Consider the following 22695-nt stretch of genomic DNA (forward strand, 5'->3'; position numbering starts at 1 on the left):
GTATGGTTGGTTTTTAACTCTGTGAATGTCAGTCTGTACTTGAAATAGTATTGGCTTGTATTCAATGAGACGTATTTTAACTGTATAAAGTATTGCTTTTCTTTATTTGCACAAAGTATATGAACAAGTATATGTTTTAAAAATAAATATAACTGATAATAGCTTATGTTCTATCAAAATACACTTGTGTAAAGGAATTACGATTTATCCAGAAAAGCATTTATAATTTCCCCAAAATTAGGGGCGCTTGGCTGGCTAAGTTGGTAGCACATGTGACTTTGGGTTGTGAGTTCCAGCCCCACGTTGGGGGTAGAGATTAATTAATTAAAAAGAATTTTTAAAAATTTTGTATTTATTAAAAAAAAATTTTTTAATGTTTATTTATTTTTGAGAGAGAGAGAAACAGAGTGTGAGCAAGGGAGGAACAAAAAGAGAGGGAGACACAGAATCTGAAGCAGGCTCTAGGCTCTGAGCTGTCAGTACAAAGTCTCACGCAGGGCTGGAACTCACAGACAGCAAGATTATGACCTGAGCTGAAGTTGGACCCTTAGCTGACTGAGCCACCCAGGCTCCCCCAAAAGAAATTTTTTTAAAAAAGAATTTCCCCAAAATATCCAATTTAAATGAGGTAACACATTGCATAAAACATCTTTAGTGTTTAAAGTTAATTACAGTTCTTTCTATGAACACTTTTCATCCCAAAAGATGCCATTAATAAGCTGTGAAAGGGAGACAAACTGTGATTTCAGAATTTCTGTCTCAAATTCTTTAGAGTATACCAATCCCAAATTTATTTTAGCAAAATAAGGGTTAATGGCTTATGGCTTCTCCTACTCTATAATGTTTACAAAGCAAAATTTCTAATCAAGAAAAGAATTTGTAAATTTCATACCTGGAATTAACTTACAATAAAATAAAAACCTTATGCCATTGAGTGATCTTTTCAATGAATACAAATTAAGAGTGTATCTAACAACTTGGAAAGATCTAACAGAACTTCAAAGGAAATCAAACATTGGCTTCTTATAATTACATAATGAGAAATAGATTCAGAAATGATCATTTCAGTTAGTTTTTAAAACTTTCTTTACGACTTTATGAATATTATTTAAAATAAAAAAATACTTTCATAAACATTAAAGCCTATAATTTAAAATTGGTAGCAGTCGGTAGCTTCTTTCTTAGTCTCTCTCTATAAAGAATCGATGAACCAATTAATTTATCCCTATTCTGTAAAGCCAAATGACCAATGCATTTTATTTCAGATTTAGCATTTTTGGAAAAAATCACTCAAACATATAAACACTTATTTTAATTTTGGAGAATTATAGGACTATGAAAGAAAAATTTTAATTCTTGTACTTTTTATTATTACAGAGTTCTAAGACATTAAAAAGTATATTTCTTTTTAACTCATCTAAGAATAGTAATATACAGAAAAAGATGAGAGATTTTGTTATATAAGCAAATAACTGTGCTTCGGATTGGAATTGTTTTTGAATTTATATTATTTTCCCCTCTAAAGAGAAACCAGGAAAAAGAGAATCCTGTAAAACTAAGAAACCATCGCAGGGTGCTTTCAAATGATTCCTTTTTGTACAGGAACTTCTAAGCAATCACACGATGGTGTGGGTGGGTATCTTTTATTCACTCCTCTTCTGGCAGATCAGGTGAAGTTAGCTTAAGATCTATATCGGGGAGACAAACAAGAAAGAAACACATTATAAAAAAAAATGCTATCCAGGGGCGCCTGGGTGGCGCAGTCGGTTAAGCCTCCGACTTCAGCCAGGTCACGATCTCGCGGTCCGTGAGTTCCAGCCCCGCGTCGAGCTCTGGGCTGATGGCTCGGAGCCTGGAGCCTGTTTCCGATTCTGAGTCTCCCTCTCTCTCTGCCCCTCCCCCGTTCATGCTCTGTCTCTCTGTCCCAAAAATAAATAAAAAACGTTGAAAAAAAAATTTAAAAAAAAAAAAAGAAATGCTATCCAGCAGACTAATTTACCCATGCTTAATTTTTTTAATAGATAATGAGTTTTAAAAACTTACCAAGGTTTTTCAGTGCTGAAAGCAACTTTGTATTTTCTTACCTTTCAATATGAAAATAGCACCCATATTTCTTCAAAGGCCTGAATTCATGTTATTAAAGAGATTTTTTTCACTAAATTATTTTTCACCTATTTGCTCAATTTTCTTAATATTTTTGGATTTTGATTCCTGATATTTATACCAGCTAAGATAGTTTATTTTCCTTAATATTTTGGATTTTGATTCCTGATATTTATACCGGCTAAGATAGTTTAATTTGGAGGTCAACAAAAACATACCAGAGCCAATATCTTTTATCAAGTAGGCTCCACGCCCCACCTGGGGCTTGAACTCACAACCCCAAGACCAAGAGTCACACGCTCCACCAACTGAACCAGCCAGGCGCCCCCAGAACCAATATCTTAATTTGAGGTATTTTAACAAATAAAATGGTCCCTAGGAATCCTTCAATGTTGTGAAACTATTTAATAATTAGTACTTAGCAATAAGTTTTAACTATATGGTAGAGCAACATATTAACTTTTTTTTTTTTTTTTAAGAGAAAATGGATCTTTTACAAGAAGACAAATCACTGGTATCAAGGTTTCCTAAGCAATTTGTTTTGTCTCCCTCCCGAAGACATGAAGGCAGCCCTTTGCTTCATTTTTGGAAGCTTCCATCTACTTAACATTTCCCTTTCCTGACAGTCATGATGGGATGGCAAAAATAATTCAGCAGTGAAAAGATGCACGTATGCTTCTTCTAGAAATCACTGCAGACTGCCTAAATTTTGAACATAAAAATAAGATGGGTATTTTGCTTATCAGATTAGCAAAGATTAAAAACATTAATAACACCCAGTGTTGGCAAAAGTGTGGGGAATAAGCATTCTCACAACCTGCTATTGAAAATGTAAGGTGGTGTAGCTTTTCTTTTTCTAAAATTCTTTTTAATGCTTATTTATTTTTGCGAGAGAGAGACAGAGAGACAGAGAGACAGATACAGAGACAGAGTGCAAGCAGGAGAGGGACAGAGAGAGAGGGAGACAACAGATTCCGAAGCAGGCTCCAGGCTCCGAGCTGTCAGCACAGACCCTGGTGCAGGGCTCAAACTCACACCATGAGATCATGACCTGAGCCAAAGTGAGATGCTTAACCAACTGAGCCACCCCCCTGCCCCCCTCCATTTTTTTAAATGTTTATTTATTTTTGAGAGAGAGAGTGAGAGTGAGAGAAAGAGAGAGAGAGAGAGACAGAATCCAAAACAGGCTCCAGGCTCTGAGCTGTCAGCACAGAGCCCGATGTGGGGCTTGAACCCACCAACTGAGATCATGACCTGAGCTGAACCAACTGAGCCACCCAGGTGCCCCAGTGGTGTAGCTTTTCTAGAGAGCAATTAACCACTAGGTATCCATGTTTAAAATATGCATAGATCAGAAGTGCTTGGCTGGCTCAGTCAGTAAATCCAGCAACTACTGATTTCGGGGGTGGTGAATTCAAGCCTCACGCTGGATGTAGAGCTCAGTTAAAAGAAAAGAAATGCATAACCTTGAGGGTTCTTAAACAATAATATAAGGAGCTCTTCTTCCCAGTGAACCAACCTTAGCTGGTGAAAATTTTCTTTAAAACGAAAAGTCTCTAGGGGCACCTGGGTGGCTCAGTCGGTTGAGTGTCTGACTTTGGCTTGGGTCATGATCTGACGGTTTGTGAGTTCGAGCCCCACGTCAGGCTCTGTGCTGACAGCTCAGAGCCTGGAGCCTGCTTCAGACTCTGTGTGTGTGTCTCTCTCTCTCTCTGCCCTTACCTGCTTGCTCTCTGTCTCTCTCTCAAAAACAAACATTAAAAAAACTTTTTTTTTTAATTAAAAAAAAAAGAAAAGTCTCTGGAAATTTAAAGTCTCTAGAAATTGTCTGAGGGAATAGAGCAAATGGGGCAATACTAATTCAACTGCTCTAAAGGCAATGTTTGTGTGCCCCCAAAATTCATATGTTGAAACCTAACTGCCAATGTAATGGAGGTGGAGCCTTTGGGAGGTAAGCCACAAGGGTAGAGCCTTCATGATTGGGATTAGTGGGTGCCCTTATAAAGTAGAACCCAGATGGCTCCTTAGCCCCTTACATTATGTGAGAAGATGGACATCTATGAACCAGCCTCCACGACTGTGAGTAATAAATTTCTGTTGTTTACAAGCCCCTAGTCTATGGTATTTTGTTATAGCAGCCTGAACAGACTAAGACCCCAGAAAAATCTACTAATGACAAGAACTGGAAATGGTAAATAAGAAGGCTAATATAACAGCAACTCTATAAATAGATATTTTCTCTCCTTTCTTCTCTCAGGCTTAAAAGACCTAAAATTGTAGAAAGTAATAATTTTAACAAAGTTGTATGTGTAATGTATGTAGATGTAATACGTATAACTATGCTGAAATTAAAAGAGGGAAGAGAGAATATAGCTATCTAGGTATTTCTATATCTCACTGGACTTAGTATAATCTGAAGTAGATTCTGATAAATTCAGATATATATTATTTAAGTCCTAGGGCAACCACTAAGAAAGTAAAATAGATATATAGTTGATCCTTGAACAACACAGATTTTAATTGCACAGGTCCACTTATACACAGATTCTTTTTTGATATGGTGCTATAAATGTATTTTGTCTTCCTTATGATTTTCTTTGTAACATCTTTCCCTCTACCTCATTTTACTGTAAAAAAATACATTAGATGATACATATAACATGAAAAATATACATTAATCATCTGTTTATGTTATCAGTAAGGCTTCCCATCAACAGTAGGCTATTAGTTAAGTTTTGGGGGAGTCAAAAGTTATACATGAATTTTTGACTGCCCATGGGGTCAGTGCTACTAACCTCTATGTTGTTCAAGTGTCAACTGTACATCCAATCATGTCAATAACATTAAATGTGAATCTGGGGCAACTGGCTGGCTTAGGCGGTAAAGCATGCAACTCTTGACCTCAGGGTCTTGAGTTCAAGTCCCATGTTGGGCATGAAGCCCACTTAAAAAAAATGTGGATCTACTAAACAAGCCATCTAAAAGGCAGATCTTGTCAGCCTGAATAAAAAAACAAGCAAACAAACAGAAACAAAACAGATAAACATAGGGGAAGGGAAGCAAAAATAAGATAAAAACAAAGAGGGAGGCAAACTGAGGGTTGCTGGAGGGGTGATGGGCATTAAGGAGGGTGTTTGTTGGGTGAGCCCTGGGTGTTATATGTAAAGTGATGAATGACTAAATTCTATTCGTGAAACCAATACTACATTATATGTTAACTAACTTGAATTTAAAACAAACAAACATGATCCAACTCTATGCTCTGTGTCAGAGACACACAGATTCAAAGTCACAAATAGGTTGAAAGTGAAAGGATAGAAAAAGATAGGCAAACAGCAACCATAAGACAGCTGCAATAGATATCTAATGTCAGACAAAATAAACCGTAAGACAAAAAATGTTGTTAGAGACAAAGACATTTTATAATGATAAAAGGGTCAATTGAGGAAGACAAGAATTATGAAGATACATGCACCAAAAAACAGAGCCCCCAAAATACATGAAGCAAAAACTGACACAATTAGGAGAAATAGATGATTCAGCAACAGGATGAAGTTAGAAATCAATAGCAAATAAATACGAAAAATTCACAAATATGTGGAAATAAACAACACATTGCTAAACAACCATTAAAGTAGAAATCACAAAGGAAATTAGAAAATACTTTGAGATGAACATGAAAACATGGGATGTAGCTAAAGTAATGCTTAGAGGGAAATTTATAACTAAACATCTGTATGAAAAGAGAAGACAGAGCACTTGGGTGGCTCAGTTAGTTAAGCATCTGACTTTGGCTCAGGTCATGATCTCACAGTTCCGCGTCCCGCATTGGGTGAACACGAGCCCCGCTTTGGGTGAGTTCAAGCCCCACTTCAGGCGAACACAAGCCCTGCTTCGGGTGAGCTCTACTTCTCTCTCTCTCTCCCCCTCCCTCTCTTTCTGCCCCTCACTCACTTGTGCCCTCCCTTTCTGTCAAAAAAAAAAAAAAAAATCTCATCACCTTAACACACTAGAAAAAAGAGCAAATGAAATGTAAAGCAAGCAGAATAAAGAAAAAAGTAAGGATGAGAGCAGAAATAAATGAAAAACTATAAAGAAAAAGAACATACCCAAAGTTTGTCCCTTGAAAAGATCAACAAAATTGATACACCTTACCTAGACTAACCAAGAATAAAGACTGAAAATCCTAAACTCAGAAATGAAATAGAAAGCATTACTATTGATTGACATTACAGAAAATGTTTTAAAAGATTATAAGGAAATATTCTGAACGACTGTGTGCCAAAAAATTAGATATCTTAGATGAAACGAACAAATTCCTAGAAAGATACAAGCTACCAAAATTGCTCAAGAAGAAATTTAAAAAAAAATTTTTTTTTAAGTAAGCTCTATACCCAACATGGGGCTCGAGCTTACAACCCCAAAATCAAGAGTCACAGGCTCTACTGACTGAGCCAGCCAGGCACCCCAGAAATAAAAGACCTGAATAGGCTTATAACAAATAAAAATTACATCAGCAATGTTTTAAAAATTTCCCACAAAGAAAAGCCCTAGGCCAGATGGCTTTGCTGGTGAATTTTACCAAACATTTAATATGTTTTCTTCCAAACATTTAATATTTAATATGACACATGATTTCAATAGAATAAAGGACAAAAATGCACAATAATCTCAACAAATACAGTCCTCCTTCACCATAAAAACTCTCAGCAAACTAAGAATAAAAGGGAACTTCTTCAACCTAATAAAGGACATATACAAAGACCCACAGTTAACATACTTAATGGTAAAAGAATGAATGCTTTCCATCTACAATCAGGATTAAGACAAAGATGTCTGTTCTCACCACTTCTATACAACATTGTACTAGAGATTCTAATTAGGGCAATTAGGCAAGGAAAAGAAATAAAAGACATCCAGATTAGCAAAGAAGAAGTAGGGGCGCCTGGATGGCCTGGATGGCTTCAGTCGGTAGAGCCTGTGACTCTTGATCTCGGAGTTGTGAGTTCAAGCCCCATGTTGGGTGTAGAGATTACTTAAAAATAAAACCTTAAGGGGCGCCTGGGTGGCTCAGTCGGTTGGGCGGCCGACTTCGGCTCAGGTCATGATCTCATGGTCTGTGAGTTCGAGCCCCGCATCGGGCTCTGTGCTGACAGCTCAGAGCCTGGAGCCTGTTTCGGATTCTGTGTCTCCTTCTCTCTGACCCTCCCCCGTTCATGCTCTGTCTCTCTCTGTCTCAAAAATAAATAAAGCGTTAAAAAATAAAAATGAAAAAAAATAAAACCTTAAGAAAAAAAAATGAAAAAGAAAGAAAGAAGTAAAAGTATCTATTTGCTGATGACATGAGCTTATACATAGCAGATCTACTAAAAACTATGAGAATGAATGAAAAAAAAAACCTATGAGAATTAATAATTTCACTAAGTTTACAAGAGATAGGATCAATACACAAAAATTAAATTGTATTTCTATACATTAGCAATGAACAATTCAAAAATAAAATTAAAATTCCATTCACAATAGCATCAAAAGAATAAAATACTTAGGAATAAATTAAACTAAGTAAGTGTAAAACTATATTCTAAAAACTACAAAACATTGCTGAAAAAAACCTGACTAAATGGAAATACGCCCCATGTTCTTGCATTGGAAAACTTCATTGTCAAATGGCAATATTTCCCATATTGATTAACAGATTCAACACAGTCCCTATGCAAATTCCAAATTCCAGCTAGCTCTTTGCAGAAATTGACAAGCAGATCTTAAAATTCATATAGAAATTCAAGGGAATCAGCATGACCAAAAATCTTAAAGAACTACAAATTTGGAGGGCTCACACATGCCTTTTAAAAACTTGCCATAATACTACAATAATCAGGACAGTACAGTATTAGCACAAGAAATGGCATTTAGATCAATGAAATAGAACTCAGAGTCCAAAAATAAACCTTGGCATTTATGGACAATTAATTTTCAACAACAGTGTCCACATAATTAAATAGGGGAAAAGAACAGTGTTTTCAACAAATGGTGCTAGATTTGGATAGCTACACAAAAAGGAGGCTGGAACTCCTGTCCTCACACTATGAATAAAATTTAACTCAAAATGCACCATAAGAGACACATGGCTGGGCCAGTCCATAAAGCATGCAACTCTTGATCTTGGAACAGTGAGTTTGAGCCCCACGTTGGGGTAGAGTTTACTTAAATAAATAAAAATAAGAATTAAAAAAAAAATAAAGGGATCAGAGCCATAAATGTAAGTGTAAAACTAGATAACTTTTACAGAAAATATATGTGTAAATTATATTTGTAACCTTGGATTAGCCAATTTGATTCCTAAAGTACAAGCAACCAAAGGAAAAATAGACAAACTGGATTGTAACAAAACTAACAATTTTTGTGTTCAAGGAGAACACCCAGAAAGTGAAAAGACAACCCATAGAATGGAAGAAAATAATTGCAAATCACATCTCTAATATGGGCCTTGTATTCAAAATATAAAGAATTCCTACAACTCAACAATAAAAAATACAAGCCAATTGAAAAACGGGTGATGGATTTAAAGAGACATTTCTCCAAAGATAGACAAGTGGCCAGTAAGCACATGAAAAGATTCTCAACATCATTAGTCATTAGGGAAATGCAAACCAAAATCACCATGAGATAGATACAGTACTCTCCTCTTATCCCAAAGAATACATTCCAAGACCCCCCAGTGAGTACCAAATCCTATATATACGATGTTTTTTCCTATTCACACATATCTGTGATAAAATTTAGTTTATAAATTAGGCACAGTAAGAGATTAACAAGAACTAGTAACAAAAGAGAACAATTATAATAATAAGCTGTAATAAAAGTTATGTGAATGTGGTCTTTCTCTCAAAATATCTAATTATACTATACTCACCCTTTCTTGTGGCAACGTGGGATGATAAAATGTCTACGTGATGAGATGAAGTGTGGTGAATGATGTAGGCATTAGGATATCGTGTTACGCAACTGTTGACCTGAGGATAGGTCAGAAGGAGGATCATCTGCTTCTGAAACACAGCTGACTACAAGTAACTGAAACCACGGGCAACAAAATTGTGGACGAGGGGGGACTACCGTACCAACCTCTAGGAAGGTTATAATAAAAAGTGTTGGTGAGGATGCAGAGAAATTGGAACACTTATATACTCCTGGTAGGAATGTAAAATGCAAAATGCTGCAGCCACTATGGAAAACAGTTTGGCAGTTCTTCAATAAGTTAAACATAGAATAACCATATAACCAGCAATTTCACTCTTAAGTATATACTCTAGAGAATCGAAAGCATATGTTCAAACAAAATTTTTTTAATGTTTTATTTATTTTTAAATGCTTATTTATTTATTTTTGGAAGAATGAGATAGAGAGCGAGCAGGGAAGGGGAAGAAAGAGAGAGGGAGACAGAATCCCAAGCAGGTTCTGTGCTGTCAGCACAGAGCCCCGTATGGGGCTTGAACTCCCCATCCGTGAGATCATGACCTGATTTGAAACCAAGAGCTGGACGCTTAATCCACTGAGCCACCCAGGCACCCTTGTTTTATATAGTTTTGAACAGGGGAGGGGCAGAGAAAGAGGGAGACAGAGAATCCCAATCTGCATTAAAAGTGCAGAGCCCAACATGGGGCTCAAACATGGGGCTCAGACTCATGAACCATGAGATCATGACCTGAGTCAAAATCAAGAGTTGGATGCTTAACTGACTGAGCCACCCAGGTGCCTCTCAAACAACAACAACAATTTTAATGTTTATTAATTTTTGAGAGAGAGAAAGCATGAGCAGGGGAGGGGGAGAGAAAGAGACAGAGGATCTGAAGCAGGCTCTGTACTAACAGTAGAGAGCCTGTTTGAGATTCTCTCTCCCCGTCCCTCTCTCTGCTTCTCCCCTGCTTGTGCTCTGTCTCAAACTAAATAAACAAACTTAAAAAAAATTATAAACAAATGTTCAGAACAGAATTATTCCTAATAACCACATAGTGAAAATAAACAAAATGTGATTTTTCTATAGAATGGAATTTTATTTAATCATTAAAAAAGAATGGAGTACTGATACCTGATACTATATGGATGGGTCTTGAAAACATTAGGCTAAATGAAATAAGCCAATCACAAAAGAAAAAATTATATATATAAAAGTATATAAAATGTCCAGACTAAGCAAATCTGTAAGATGAAAGCAGGTTAGGGGTGCCTGGGTGGCTCAGTCGGTTAAGCATCCAACTTTGGCTCAGGTCATGATCTCGCAATTCGTGAGTTCGAGCCCCGTGTCAGTCTCTGTGTTGGGCTCTGTGCTGACAGCTCAGAGCCTGGAGCCTGCTTCAGATTCTGTGTCTCCCTCTCTCCCTGCATCCCCCACGCTCTATCTCTGTCTCTCAAAACTAAATAAATGTTAAAAAAAATTTTTAAAAAAAGAAGAAAAAACAGGTTAGTAGCTGTGTGGGATTAGAAAGCTGGGGAGAAACGGGGAGTACTTGCTAAGATGTATGAGTCCATTTTTATGGGGTGGTGAGCATGGAGCCTGCTTAAGATTCTTTCTCCCTCTGTCTTTGCCCCACCCCTACTTGCTCTCTCTCTCTCTCTCTCTCTCTCTCAAATAAATATTAAAAAATACTATTTAAAAAAATTGCTAAAGGATCTTGAGTGGTATGAAGCGATAATATGAAGAATGGATAAAAGAGAAGCAAAAGTAGATATGAGGAGGCTGGTGCAAGGCAGACAGTAATACACTTGGGTGGTGTGAACTGGAGATGAAATAAATTTGGAACCGAGAGACTGAACACACAAATGGACAATGGCCATATGTTAAAATAGAACTCTGAACCACAAACTCTACAGCAACCAAAGCAGGAAGTCAAACCATAACCTCTGTAGCAACTGGGCTCAAATGGCTTGAACTCACAAACCATGAGATCATGACCTGAGCCAAAATCAAGAGTCGGACACTTAACCAACTGAGCCATCCAGGCGCCTCAATGCACCACTATAAAAAAAAAAAAAAAAAGTAAAAAAAAAAAATACATCCAAGGATGAAATGTATTGCAATAGTTAACAGTTAACAGTAAGTGATTTTATTCTTCTCGTCACCCAAATAGCAACAAATACTCACTTGCTGTTATCTAAGAATAATATTTTTCAAATGTTACTGGTATGTAATAATAAAGTTCACCAGGTATCAGTAGATCACTAATTGAATACATCTCTGAGAACAAATTAAGGCAAAAGATGTGTTACAAAGATATTTTAGATGTCTGAACATGATAGAGTACTTTAAGTACATATCTGCAGAAATAATTATTATACACTTTGTAACAATAAATCGGTTCCCAAAGTGGAAAAAAAAACTCTGAAATTAGGCTTTAGTCTATCATATACATATTTTGGTAGGGGAATATTTATTATAATACATCATCTATAACATAACTACAGTTTCTAGATTTATATGTTCAATATGTATTATATTTTTTTAATATATTATCATTAAGGCATGATTTTTACAGAAAAGTTTTATTTTATCACTAAGCAACATTAGGGATTTTCTCAGAGCATGGTTTCTGGACAATGGACTATAATTAACTGAGAAAACAGTAATTTTCTATATTTCATTTAGGTTTAAAAAATTTTTTTTTAAGATTTTCATTTAGTTTCAAGTAAGAGATCTTACATATGTCATCATCCATGCAGAAATCCCCTACATTTAGGGCCATTCACACATTATAAAGGTTTATACTCTAAGGTTTAGGGGCCAGATCTTGCCTTTCAAGGAGCTGACATTCCAATACTGATAAAAATCTGGCAAAATACAGAGGAATATGATAGCTTTAAAAATAATACTTATAGGGGCGCCTGGGTGGCGCAGTCGGTTAAGCGTCCGACTTCAGCCAGGTCACGATCTCGCGGTCCGTGAGTTCGAGCCCCGCGTCAGGCTCTGGGCTGATGGCTCGGAGCCTGGAGCCTGTTTCCGATTCTGTGTCTCCCTCTCTCTCTGCCCCTCCCCCGTTCATGCTCTGTCTCTCTCTGTCCCAAAAATAAATAAAAAACGTTGAAAAAAAAAAATAATACTTATAAAAATGCTGTAATTGTTGAGAGAGTGGAAGGTAATTTTAAGCTAAGTGGATGAGGGTGTGGGCCTCATTTTAAAGAAAATGGAATTTGTGGGGCGTCTGGGTGGCTCAGTTGGTTGAGCGTTCAACCCCGGCTCAGGTCGTGATCTGGCGGTCTGTGAGTTCCAGCCCCACATCAGGCTCTGTGCCGACAGCTCAGAGCCTGGAGACTGTTTCGGATTCTGTGTCTCCCTATCTCTCTGACCCTCCCCTGTTCATGCTCTGTCTCTCTCTGTCTCAAAAAAATAAACAAACGTTAAAAAAAAATTAAAAGAAAAAAAAAGAAAATGGAATTTGGAAGAGATTCCTTTGGGAGGGGGAAGGTTTTGAACTTAATGAGATGAGGGAAACAATTCCTAGGAGTAGAAACACTTCCAGCACAGAGACAGAAAATCAGAATTCAGTCTGGCAGTTACTGTTCAGTTATTTCCTGAAAATGTGTGTTGGGGTCTCATTATAGGTAAGTCTTAAATGCTAAGATAATAACTAAAAGTTTCATTTCATTTCTCTTAGCAACATTTATGGAGTGCCTGCTGTATTCGGGACACTTTTTTCATCAGCTAATGTTACAAAGATCAATACAACCCACTGTTGAGAGGTTAACCGAGCCACTCCCTGGTACTGCTTCTTGGCATCCATTTTGTGTGGCCAAGTGGCCTGAAGGGGCCTTGCAGGGACACTTAAGCCCCTCCTGCAGGCTCATATGGATAGCAGCCACAGAGTCACAAGCAAATACAAGCTTCTGATATCACTTCCCCAACAGCCCTTGTGATCAAATCTCCCTTGCCTCCCAGGGCCTGTATTATCTTAAGTACCCCTTAGATAAGAACCTCGTGGGGCCACCCTCCACCTCCATCCCCCATCCAACCCCCCCTGCTTTTTTGGTTTGAATTGATCAATGAGACCCCAGCCCAGGAACCCAAAAGCACTCCACCCACAGTACATAATAAGGCATGTGCTCTAGGTCTGCATTCTCCCTTGACCCCCCGCCCCGCCCCGCCCCATGTGGCCCCTCTGGCAGTCTGTGTACTTCCTCCAGGACCCAGGAGTGATAAACATCTCTATTTCAATTTATCTTAGGTCAGCTTTTGAACTAAGGCTTACCTGGCTCATTGTTCTGTACTAGGTGCTCCACTTTAACAAATGTTAATTTAACAACAGAACACCCACATTCTGCCTTCAGGGAATTTACACCATGTGGAGGAAGGAAGGGAGGGGTCTGCCAGTTAACAAGGTGCAGTGAGTCAAGTACTTTGACAGAATTACTCAAATAGGTTGAGAGCAAAATGTAGACATCTAATACAATTTGTATTACACTCAGGAAAGGTTTCTTGAAGGATGAATAGTGAAGAAAAGGGGTGCCTGGCTGGCTTAGTAGAGCATGCAAATCTTGATCTCAGGGCTGTGAGTTTGAGCCCCACATTGAGGGTAGAGATTATTTAAATAAATAAATCTTAAAAAAAAATTAGCGAGTAAAAGAGTAAAGAAAGGCCATTGCAGGCAGACGTATACCTTGAGAGTTCACCAAGAGGTGAAGAACAGACTAATTTTAAAGTAACGTTAATAATAATAATTCTAGGGGCACCTGGGTGGCTCAGTCAATTATGCATCTGAACAGGTTTGGTTTGTGAGCTGGAGATTTGCATCAGGCTCTCTGTTAGCACAGAGCCTGCTTCGGATCTTCTGTCTCCCTGTGTCTCTGCCCCTCCCTCCCTTGCGCTCTCTCTCTTTCTCAAAAATAAATAAACATTAAAATAATAATAATAGTAACTCTAGCTACTGTCGATTTAGCAGTTACCATGTGCGAGGTATGGTAGGGCAAAGTTAATACCATTACTAGCTCCATCTTAAATGTCTGGAAGTGGAGGGAGGCTTAGAGGGGACAAGTGACTTACCAATGACCACTGAACGAGCTTGTGGCCAGAGCTTGAATCCATGCAAGCCAGTCTTGATTCTTTCTTATCCCCTTTAGAAGAGGGAAGGAGAGAGGAGATGACAGATGATGCTGGAGAGGTATATTTTGTAAAGTGTTGTTTGTTAAACTATGGGAGTTCTCACCATCCTGAAGGCTACAGGGATAGTTAAGAATTTTAATCAAGATGTGACATGATGGGATTTACACTTTAGAAAGATCAGGTGATAAAAGAAAAAATGGATGTTCCAGAATCAGAACTGGAGCAGTGATTAGTTAAGGAGTTGAAGTCATGCTGGATAGACGTAACAGGTACTAAGATAATGGTAACAGAGATGAAAAGGAGGGAGCAGATTTTTAAAAATATTTCAAGGTAGAAATGACTGACCTGGGAAACCAAATAGAACTGAATATAGGGCACCAGCTCAAAAATCTACAGTGAGACTGTAAATTGTGTATTTCATAGCACAGTGCTTGATACATAACAAACATCTAATATATGATAGCTCTACAATTCTCCAAATTCTCAGAACACAGGAGAAATATCTGAGTGGGAAGAATTGAAGAGTTTACTTTTAAGTATGCATTCATTCATCAGATATTTCTGTGGAGCTTATTAGAATCACTGGGCATATAGCTGTGATCAAAACAAAGTCCCTGTTTTTTATGGAAATTACGTTCTAATGAAGAGAGTCAGATACTAACTAAACAATAACAAGGTAAATATATGTTATGTCAGATGGCACTAGGTGTTACGGAGTGAAACAAACCAGGAAAAGGGAAATAGAAGTATCTTGGGTAGAATGAGGTACTGCTTTTTTATAATCAGAGTTTACTTTGGTATTGCTCTTTAAAATAAAGGATCAGGGAAGTTCTTCTTGATGACAACCATGATATTGGAACAGAGAACTGAGTTACAGTGATAAGCTGTGCAGAAGCCATGCTAGAGATTTGCAAATGCACTGCAGACATGAACTTGAAGTGACTTAGAACAGCTAAGGTGATTCCAAGTAGGCAACTGGACACCCTATACACGTCCTGAAAGGAATAGTGATTTGTTTCAGAGATTAATAATCAAAAAGGAGCATTGAAACCAGGGAAAATCCATTCACTATTTGACCTATAGCAAGATAGCTGAGACCAGACCAAAATGTGTTCACTGGATTGAAAAGAAAGTCACTGGGGATCTTTCCCTGAATGTAGTGGGAGCACTGTATTGAAGTAGATGGGAGGAAAGGAAATAGCCACCTTTTTAAGAAATTTGGCTATGTAGAGAAGAACATGGGCTAGTCACTAAAGACCACCATGGAGTCAGTGGTGCACCTGTTTTCCTCATTTTAAAAGGTGAAATAGATCAGCTTTGATATATTGAACAATCTGTAGAAAGCGAGTAACGGTTAGATCAGTTTCTTGAGATGTAGAGAGATTAAGCATACCCAGGAGAGGAACCTCTTAATAAAAGACTCCAAAGGGAAGATAGAAGTATAGCAGATGTAAATGTTTGTAACTTGAGGGCAGAGTCTGATTTTCTCTGGGAAGAGGAATCTCTTGTTGTTAGTTGGAAAAGGTTAAGAAGTTCAAGGAAACTAGAGGTTTAAATAGAGCTGAACGGGAGTCAGAGGTACCTAAGAGTAAGCTGAAGAGTTTTTCCCAGGGGCGCCTGGCTGGCTCAGTTGGAAGAGTGACTCTTGATCTTGGGGTCGTGAGTTTAAGCCCCAAGTTGGGTGTACGCATTACTAAGAAAATTAAGTTGAAAACTTAAAAAAAGGAAGCTTTTCCCAGCAAGTCTTGCTAACATTGTAGATAAAGTGCTCCACAAAAGTAGAGATTCTGTGCTGAAGAGAGTTGGCTTTCAGTTCAGCCCAAGAGGCAGCACGGAGTGAGGAGGGCCAAGACAATAAACAGGACAATTGCAGAAAGAGTTGGCAGGCACGGCTAGAGATTTGGTCAAAGGAGTCAGAAGCCCGTAACTTTGAGGGGGTAAGAATAAGGCAGGAAATGGAGAACTAGAAGTACTTAACATTTTGAATGGTCACCAAGAGTGATACGAGAGTATTAGCTTGTCTCAACTTAAAATAATGTATTAGAATGTACCTTTACCAGGGTGCCTGGGTGGCTCAGTCGGTTAAGTGTCTGACTGTTGATCTCGGCTCAGGTCATGATCTCACAGTTCATGAGATCAAGACCCCCGTCAGGCTCTGTGCTGTCAGCGCAGATTCTCTTTCTCCCTATCTGTTTGGGATTCTCTCTCTCCCTCTCTCTCTTTGTCCCTCCCCTGCTTGCGTTTTCTCTCTCTCTCAAAATAAATAAATAAATATTTTTAAAATGTACCTTTACCAAAACCTTTTCATAGCCATTGCCTCTGAGAAATGACTGGGAGACTCACCTCTGACTTTACATTCTTTCATACTGTTAGGAAAAGATTTTACACCATGAACACATGTCACAATTATTACTAAAAAGCTAGATAGGAGCACCTCGCTGGCTCAGTGGAGCATCTAACTCTTGATCTTGGGGTTGTGAGTTTGAGCCCCATGTTGGGCTAGAGATTATTATTATTTTTTTAAAAGTTTATTTATTTATTTTGAGAGAGAGAGACAGAAAGAGAGACAGACTGAGTGGGGGAGGAACAGAGAGAGAGAGAAAGAGAGAAACCCAAACAGGTTCCATGCTGCCAGAACATAGGCGGATGTGGGGCTCGAACTCAGGAACCATGAGATCACAACCTGAGCTGAAACCAAGTCGCTTAACTGACTGAGCCAACCAGGCTCCCAGGGATTACTTTAAAAAAAAAAAAAAAAAAGCTAGAGTATGTATGTATGTAGATTTTATGCTTGGAAGAGGAAAATCGTTAGAATCTAAAGGTCCTACCTACCTCATTTTCCACTCTAAAGCTCTCACATTAACCTGCAAAGTTGATTTCCTGACACCCTTTCTCTTGTTTTCCTCAACTCTGATTCACTTAGGACTGAATGTGATGCCAACATACTTCAGCAAGAAAAAATAATTCTCAAGAGAATGAATTTTACACAGCACAGATTTTTCTATTTAATTAACTCAATTGGGGGCGCCTAGGTGGCTCAGTCAGTTAAGCATCTGACTTTGGCTCAGGTCATGATCTCAGTTTGTGGGTTCGACCCCCGCATCGGGCCCTGTGCTGACAGCTCAGAGCCTGGAACCTGCTTCGGATTCTGTGTATGTGTGTGTCTCTCTCTGTCCCTCCCCTGCTCATGGTCTGTTTGTCTCTCTCTCTCAAAAATTAAATAATAGGGGCGCCTGGGTGGCTCAGTGGGTTGAGCAGCCGACTTCGGCTCAGGTCATGATCTCGCGGTCTGTGAGTTCAAGCCCCGCGTCGGGCTCTGTGCTGACAGCTCGGAGCCTGGAGCCTGTTTCAGATTCTGTATCTCCTTCTCTCTCTGACCCTCCCCCGTTCATGCTCTGTCTCTCTCTGTCCCAAAAATAAATAAACTTAAAAAAAAAAATTAAATAATAAAACATTAAAAAAATTTAATTACTCAATTGTGCTAGTTATGAAATGTCACTGAGGATCACTGAGAGGACTCCAGGAGCTGGTGAAATTGACAAAGTAAAGATAATAATAGTGCATTCCGATTATAGGAGCTAAAAGTCTAAACTACTTTAAAAGGTTAATCTGGAAAATTTCCAAAGTTAACTGCTTACTTTACCTATCCTTTTACAGTCGTATATGTCCCTAACTGAATCAAATCAAATGTGTGATTTTTATCTAAAACATACAGAAAACGGGGACGCCTGGCTGGCTCAGTCAGTAGAGCAGGCAACTCTTGATCTCGGGGTCGTGAATTCAAGCCCCACGTTGGGCATAGAGCTTACACAAAATATAAAAAATAGTAAGTAAATAAAGAAATAATAAACAACACATGCAGAAAACAGAGGGGGATAAATAAAAGGGAGGTTCTGCCTTAAAGTTCTGCTACTTAAGTCTATAGTGATTTACTTGGTTCTCAAGTTGTGTTGCAGGACATAGTAAAAAATATGCAAACTTTAGGACAATGAGAACAATGCTTTCATATTTGAAGGTAGCATTTGTTATAATAGCACTCATTTTTTAAAGTTTGTTTGTTTTTTTTTGTTTTTTTTTTTACATTTTTGTTTATTTTTTAGAGACAGAGAGAGACAGGGCACAAGTTGGGGAGAGGCAGAGAGAGAATGAGACACAGAATCCGAAGCAGGCTCCATGCTCCGATCTGTCAGCACAGAGCCCAACGCAGGGCTCGAACCCACAAACCGTGAGATCATGACCTGAGCCGAATTCGGACGCTCAACCGACTGAGCCGCCCAGGCACCCCATTATTATAGTACTCATTAAGCAAGATCTTGAAAAATTATCTTAATATTTATCCTGCATTGGCTCTTACGCTATCTCTGGATTAAAAAATGGGAGTTTTATACATTCTTCAAAGAACATGTAACTGGAATGTAGGACTAGTCTAAACACGGACAAAATGGATGCCGTAACCTAAGCAGTTCTTTACAGCTATCAGCCAAATTTTGTAAAGGATTGCTGTTAGTAAATGGTTTACGTGGCTTGTATTTAAATTTCCCTTTGGTTTATAAATTTGGTTTATAGATCAAAATTTTCCTTAACTTTGAGAATTCAAATTTCATTACTCTATCTTGTTTACTTGCAACCCTGGCTTTTATGGCAGGTGGTTTGTGGAGAAAGCTGATACAACCTGTGGCTAACTGAGGGCTTTTATTTGCGTTATGCAAGGTATCTTTCCCTATATATGCAGGAATTCTCTTGCTACTGTGAACCTCCTCCTCTCCTCTTTGTTATTTGTGGGGGAGTACTGGGAAAGTCTTGAACTTCTCCACTCCTAAGCACAGATTTTACCACTATTTGTATATGAGACTGAAATGCATTAGTGACACACGCCAAAGGATTTGTTAGCATAGAAAATCCTTTTAAAGCATGTTTTAGTCCCTATTAATTGGCTTCTCGGGAATTTCTTACTGTATCTTTCTGGATTTCTCCACCAAAGCTATTTTTCATATTTTGATAGCAAAGGTTCATTTGTTACAGATACAGGTGTAGAGAATTTGGCTTTTTGTCTTAGTCTGCTTGACAAGTGATTACTAAATTGCTCTTCCTTCATTTACTGTGTTACTACAGGACGTTCACCAGGTCTGAAAAGCATGTATTAAACAATAGGCATGGCAACCATTCTTTCCTCTGAATGAATGAATAGTGCCATAAACACTACAGTCTACAGACCAACTGAATAAGCTAATTTAACAATTGCCTGTGTATGTTAACCAGCTGAGGGATATTTCTACGGCATTTTTTTCAAAGATGAGATGTTTTACAAGAATTAAAGAGCTTAAAATAATTACAACGCCAAGTCATTTATTTTCTAGTATGAAGAAATACAAACTTGGGCAGTGTTTGAAGTTAATTGATTCAAGCAGTGTTAATGGTGGTGGTGGTGGTAGAATATCACTGGCCTTTCAGTGAATGTGGAAAAAAAAAAGAGGGGAGAGGAGCAAAATTCTATTCAGAATTTATCCTTAAAGATGCAACAACTATCAAGACCAATTCTATGAGTAAGACTGGAAAACTGCCATGCTATTAATATTAAATTGATTTTATGCATTAAAAGATATATTGTCAAGAAAAATAAACTATTTTAATACATTATTAGAGTATCAAGGATAGGATGTCATTTGCATGGTGTCGTTGGACAAATATGTCCAAATGCTTTCAAGGATTCAGTGGTCTTGGTGGGAAATGTGCTTGTTCTGGAGAACATTCAGTGTTTTTCAAAACACATGTTTAAAGATACTCTCAAAATTATGTTTTCCTGGTATGTGATTTTTTAATTATGAAAGTGTTAAACACAAACAGTAGTATTAATACCCATACAACTATCTCTCAGAATCAAAAATTATCAAGATTTCCCTACAATATTATTCACTGTTTCATTTGTTAGTATGCATCCCTCGAACTGATATCACCTTAAAAGTATTATCACATATTACAAAATATAAATAAACTTTCTTTGATATATCTCATCTGGAACATTGCCTAAATTCAGTAAAACACTTTCCTATCAGAAATACCTCAGGGGAAGGGCACCCGTGAATGGAGTGGCATACATCTCCTCTGAAGGCAGTTGTGTCTATGCAATTTTCTTCTCAACGCCAAATTAGCTGAGGGGGGGGGAAGAAAAAAGGAAATATTAGGAGCATTTTTCAGAAAATGAACTGTTATTTAATCTGGAGAACGTAAGGGAATATTTTGGATCCAAACTAAATTGTGAGTATTTGCTACTTGTTCCGATGTGATTGTGACGTACAAATTAACGTGATGCAAAAACCAAAAGCATTTTCCTAACAGTTCATGTTAATAGCAGGATGTAGCAGTCATGACCTCCTCCTTCTACAGGACTTCTTCCTAAATGCTTCTGGATCTTTCATCTTATGTAGTGAGTTAATCACAGGTATTTTACAAGAACATTGTCCAAGGTATTCTGTGGTTAACAGTTTGATTAGCAATTGCTATAAATTGGAAGAAGGGGTCAACTGCTTTCTGAATTGCTGATTTGGAAATTTTCTCTTATTTATGTAAAAGGGCAAACCAGGGGACGTCATCCGAAATAACCTCAGTGATCAAACTTCTGTTTAACTAAAAGGCAGAGACTGAATTTTTAACCAGTTATGCACCATTGTCTGCTCTAAATGGAGAACTACATTACCACCCAAACAATCTAACATATTTGGAATGGATATTACCACCTTTCTATTTAAATTTGGGTTTGCTCTTTCCTGAATAAGAAAACTTTTTTTTTTTTTTTTTTACACATGTCAGTGCTTTGAAATCTTAGATATTTGGTTTTGAAGTAAAAGCACATTAGAATAACTCTATTTACTAAATTCCTGTTGGTTAAAACCACAACAGATACTATCTTTGAAAAATGTGTCAAGTAAATTAATATTACCTTGACCATAAATATTTTTCACTTTTTTGGCTCTATAAGCACAATAATACTAAAACTTTTATTTTTTAAGCGAGACATCGTATTATATAACCAAAAATAAAAGCTATAATAACCTGTTATAAGATTTTATCTGTATTTTGTCACATGGTGTTCATGTTGTTAAATCAAGTTGTTAACAATGCCCCACTCTAGTCAGCAATATGTTCTTCCAATAAACTCCTTTGGAGTTTGTATTTTACCCAAAAATCTGTAAGTTTGTTAACCTCTGTCATCAATAGAACAAACGGTTCTATTTCTTTTTACTTGTAAGGACAACATATCTAAAATAACTTAGGAATCAATTTTCCCTGAATTTAGAAAAACAGTGGCAAAATATTTATCATCATTTTAAAATCCATCAACTTTTAAAAATATACACATAATAGTATTATCTAAAAGGATAGATGACATACTTCCGAAAGCCAACCAACCCATTTACCCCCAATACCTCTAAGCACACCTAAGGGATTTTCAACAGGACGTAATCATGCTCAGACCCACGAACCCAAAGAGGCATAAACAAGTTACTCGGTACAAATGTACCAAAGTCCTACCTGGTCTCTGTCCGTTGATAAGAAGAAGACTCATCACAAAAATAAAAAATACACAAAAGAATTGTTGCAACCTCATTTTTCTGCCGCACGGAAGCGGAGCAATAGCTCTCAGTGTAAACCAAACAATCTTTGAATAGTCTGGGCAATATCTGTGTGGCTTTCCTCACATTCTAATGACGAGCCTCAGAGAACTGCCAGCTGCATTTTCCAGAAAGGTTAATGATCACATCAGACAAGGTTACTGGTGCTGTGGTCGAGCCTCCCTCGGTCTCAAACCCCTCCTCCACTCCTCTCCTTCCCCCTCCCCCGTCACTCCCCTTTATTTCCATAAGCAAATATTGGTGAAATAAACCATTCAAGCGTGCTGTAATTTAGTGGAAGTCCGCCGTGGAAGTTCCTAGGAGAGACTGACTTCGATCTGGATGTGGAGAAATATGTAAAACAAGGCAAGGCTTTGCCGCCACCCCTCACCATTTGCATCTGTTTAAACTTTGCATTGCCCATATTGGTCCCACATGCAGAAACCAATCAAAATGACAGGAAGTCTCTCTTTTGTCCTTTTCAGAAGGAATTCTGAAGCTCGGACTTAAGACTCCCAAATACTTTGTGGCAGAACATGTGCTGAAATGCTTTCTCTTTACCAAACCCACCGCCGAGTGGTGCCTATTTACTCCAAATCTCTAAATTGCTTAATCCATATAGGTTTCTATCACCAAACATTCCTGGGGTTTTAGAATGTTTCAAAATAAAAATGTTTGCATTTTTATTTTGCAAAGTGATATTTAAAAAGTAATGGGGATCACTTTCATCTGCGATACCATCCAGGATTTTTTTTTAAAAAGCCACAAACTCATGAAATCTGTGCTCTGTTAAAAAAAAAAAAAATTATATGTGGTGGAATACCAGGCTAACATAGCACAGACACAGAAATGAAACACGGAGAAAAAAGTTCTCACTTCATTTCCCACTGAATT

At 37.8% G+C, this 22695-nt stretch overlaps 1 protein-coding gene across 3 annotated transcripts; it reads right to left on the bottom strand.

Annotated features, from left to right (window-relative positions):
* Nucleotides 1-632: 632 nt before the first annotated feature.
* Nucleotides 633-22063, bottom strand: APELA (apelin receptor early endogenous ligand). Of its 3 annotated transcripts, none has more exons than XR_008421641.1 (4): nucleotides 21722-22056; nucleotides 20251-20340; nucleotides 14132-14202; nucleotides 633-1688 (listed from the first exon to the last, which is right to left on the bottom strand). XR_008421641.1 is itself a non-coding variant. In XM_019441073.2 (3 exons), the coding sequence occupies exons 1-2, from the start codon at nucleotides 21795-21797 to the stop codon at nucleotides 20252-20254; spliced, it is 165 nt and encodes a 54-aa protein (XP_019296618.1). In that variant the 5' UTR covers nucleotides 21798-22019; the 3' UTR covers nucleotides 633-1688; nucleotide 20251. The 3 variants fall into 3 exon arrangements, 1 of the variants encoding a protein (XP_019296618.1); XR_008421642.1 differs by lacking the exon at nucleotides 633-1688 and adding an exon at nucleotides 9000-9116 and having other exon boundaries at nucleotides 21722-22063; XM_019441073.2 differs by lacking the exon at nucleotides 14132-14202 and having other exon boundaries at nucleotides 21722-22019.
* Nucleotides 22064-22695: the final 632 nt, after the last annotated feature.

This window comes from Panthera pardus, unplaced genomic scaffold, assembly GCF_024362965.1.
Source record: "Panthera pardus isolate Hobbes unplaced genomic scaffold, ASM2436296v1 HiC_scaffold_13, whole genome shotgun sequence".
Taxonomy (NCBI): Eukaryota; Metazoa; Chordata; class Mammalia; order Carnivora; family Felidae; genus Panthera; species Panthera pardus.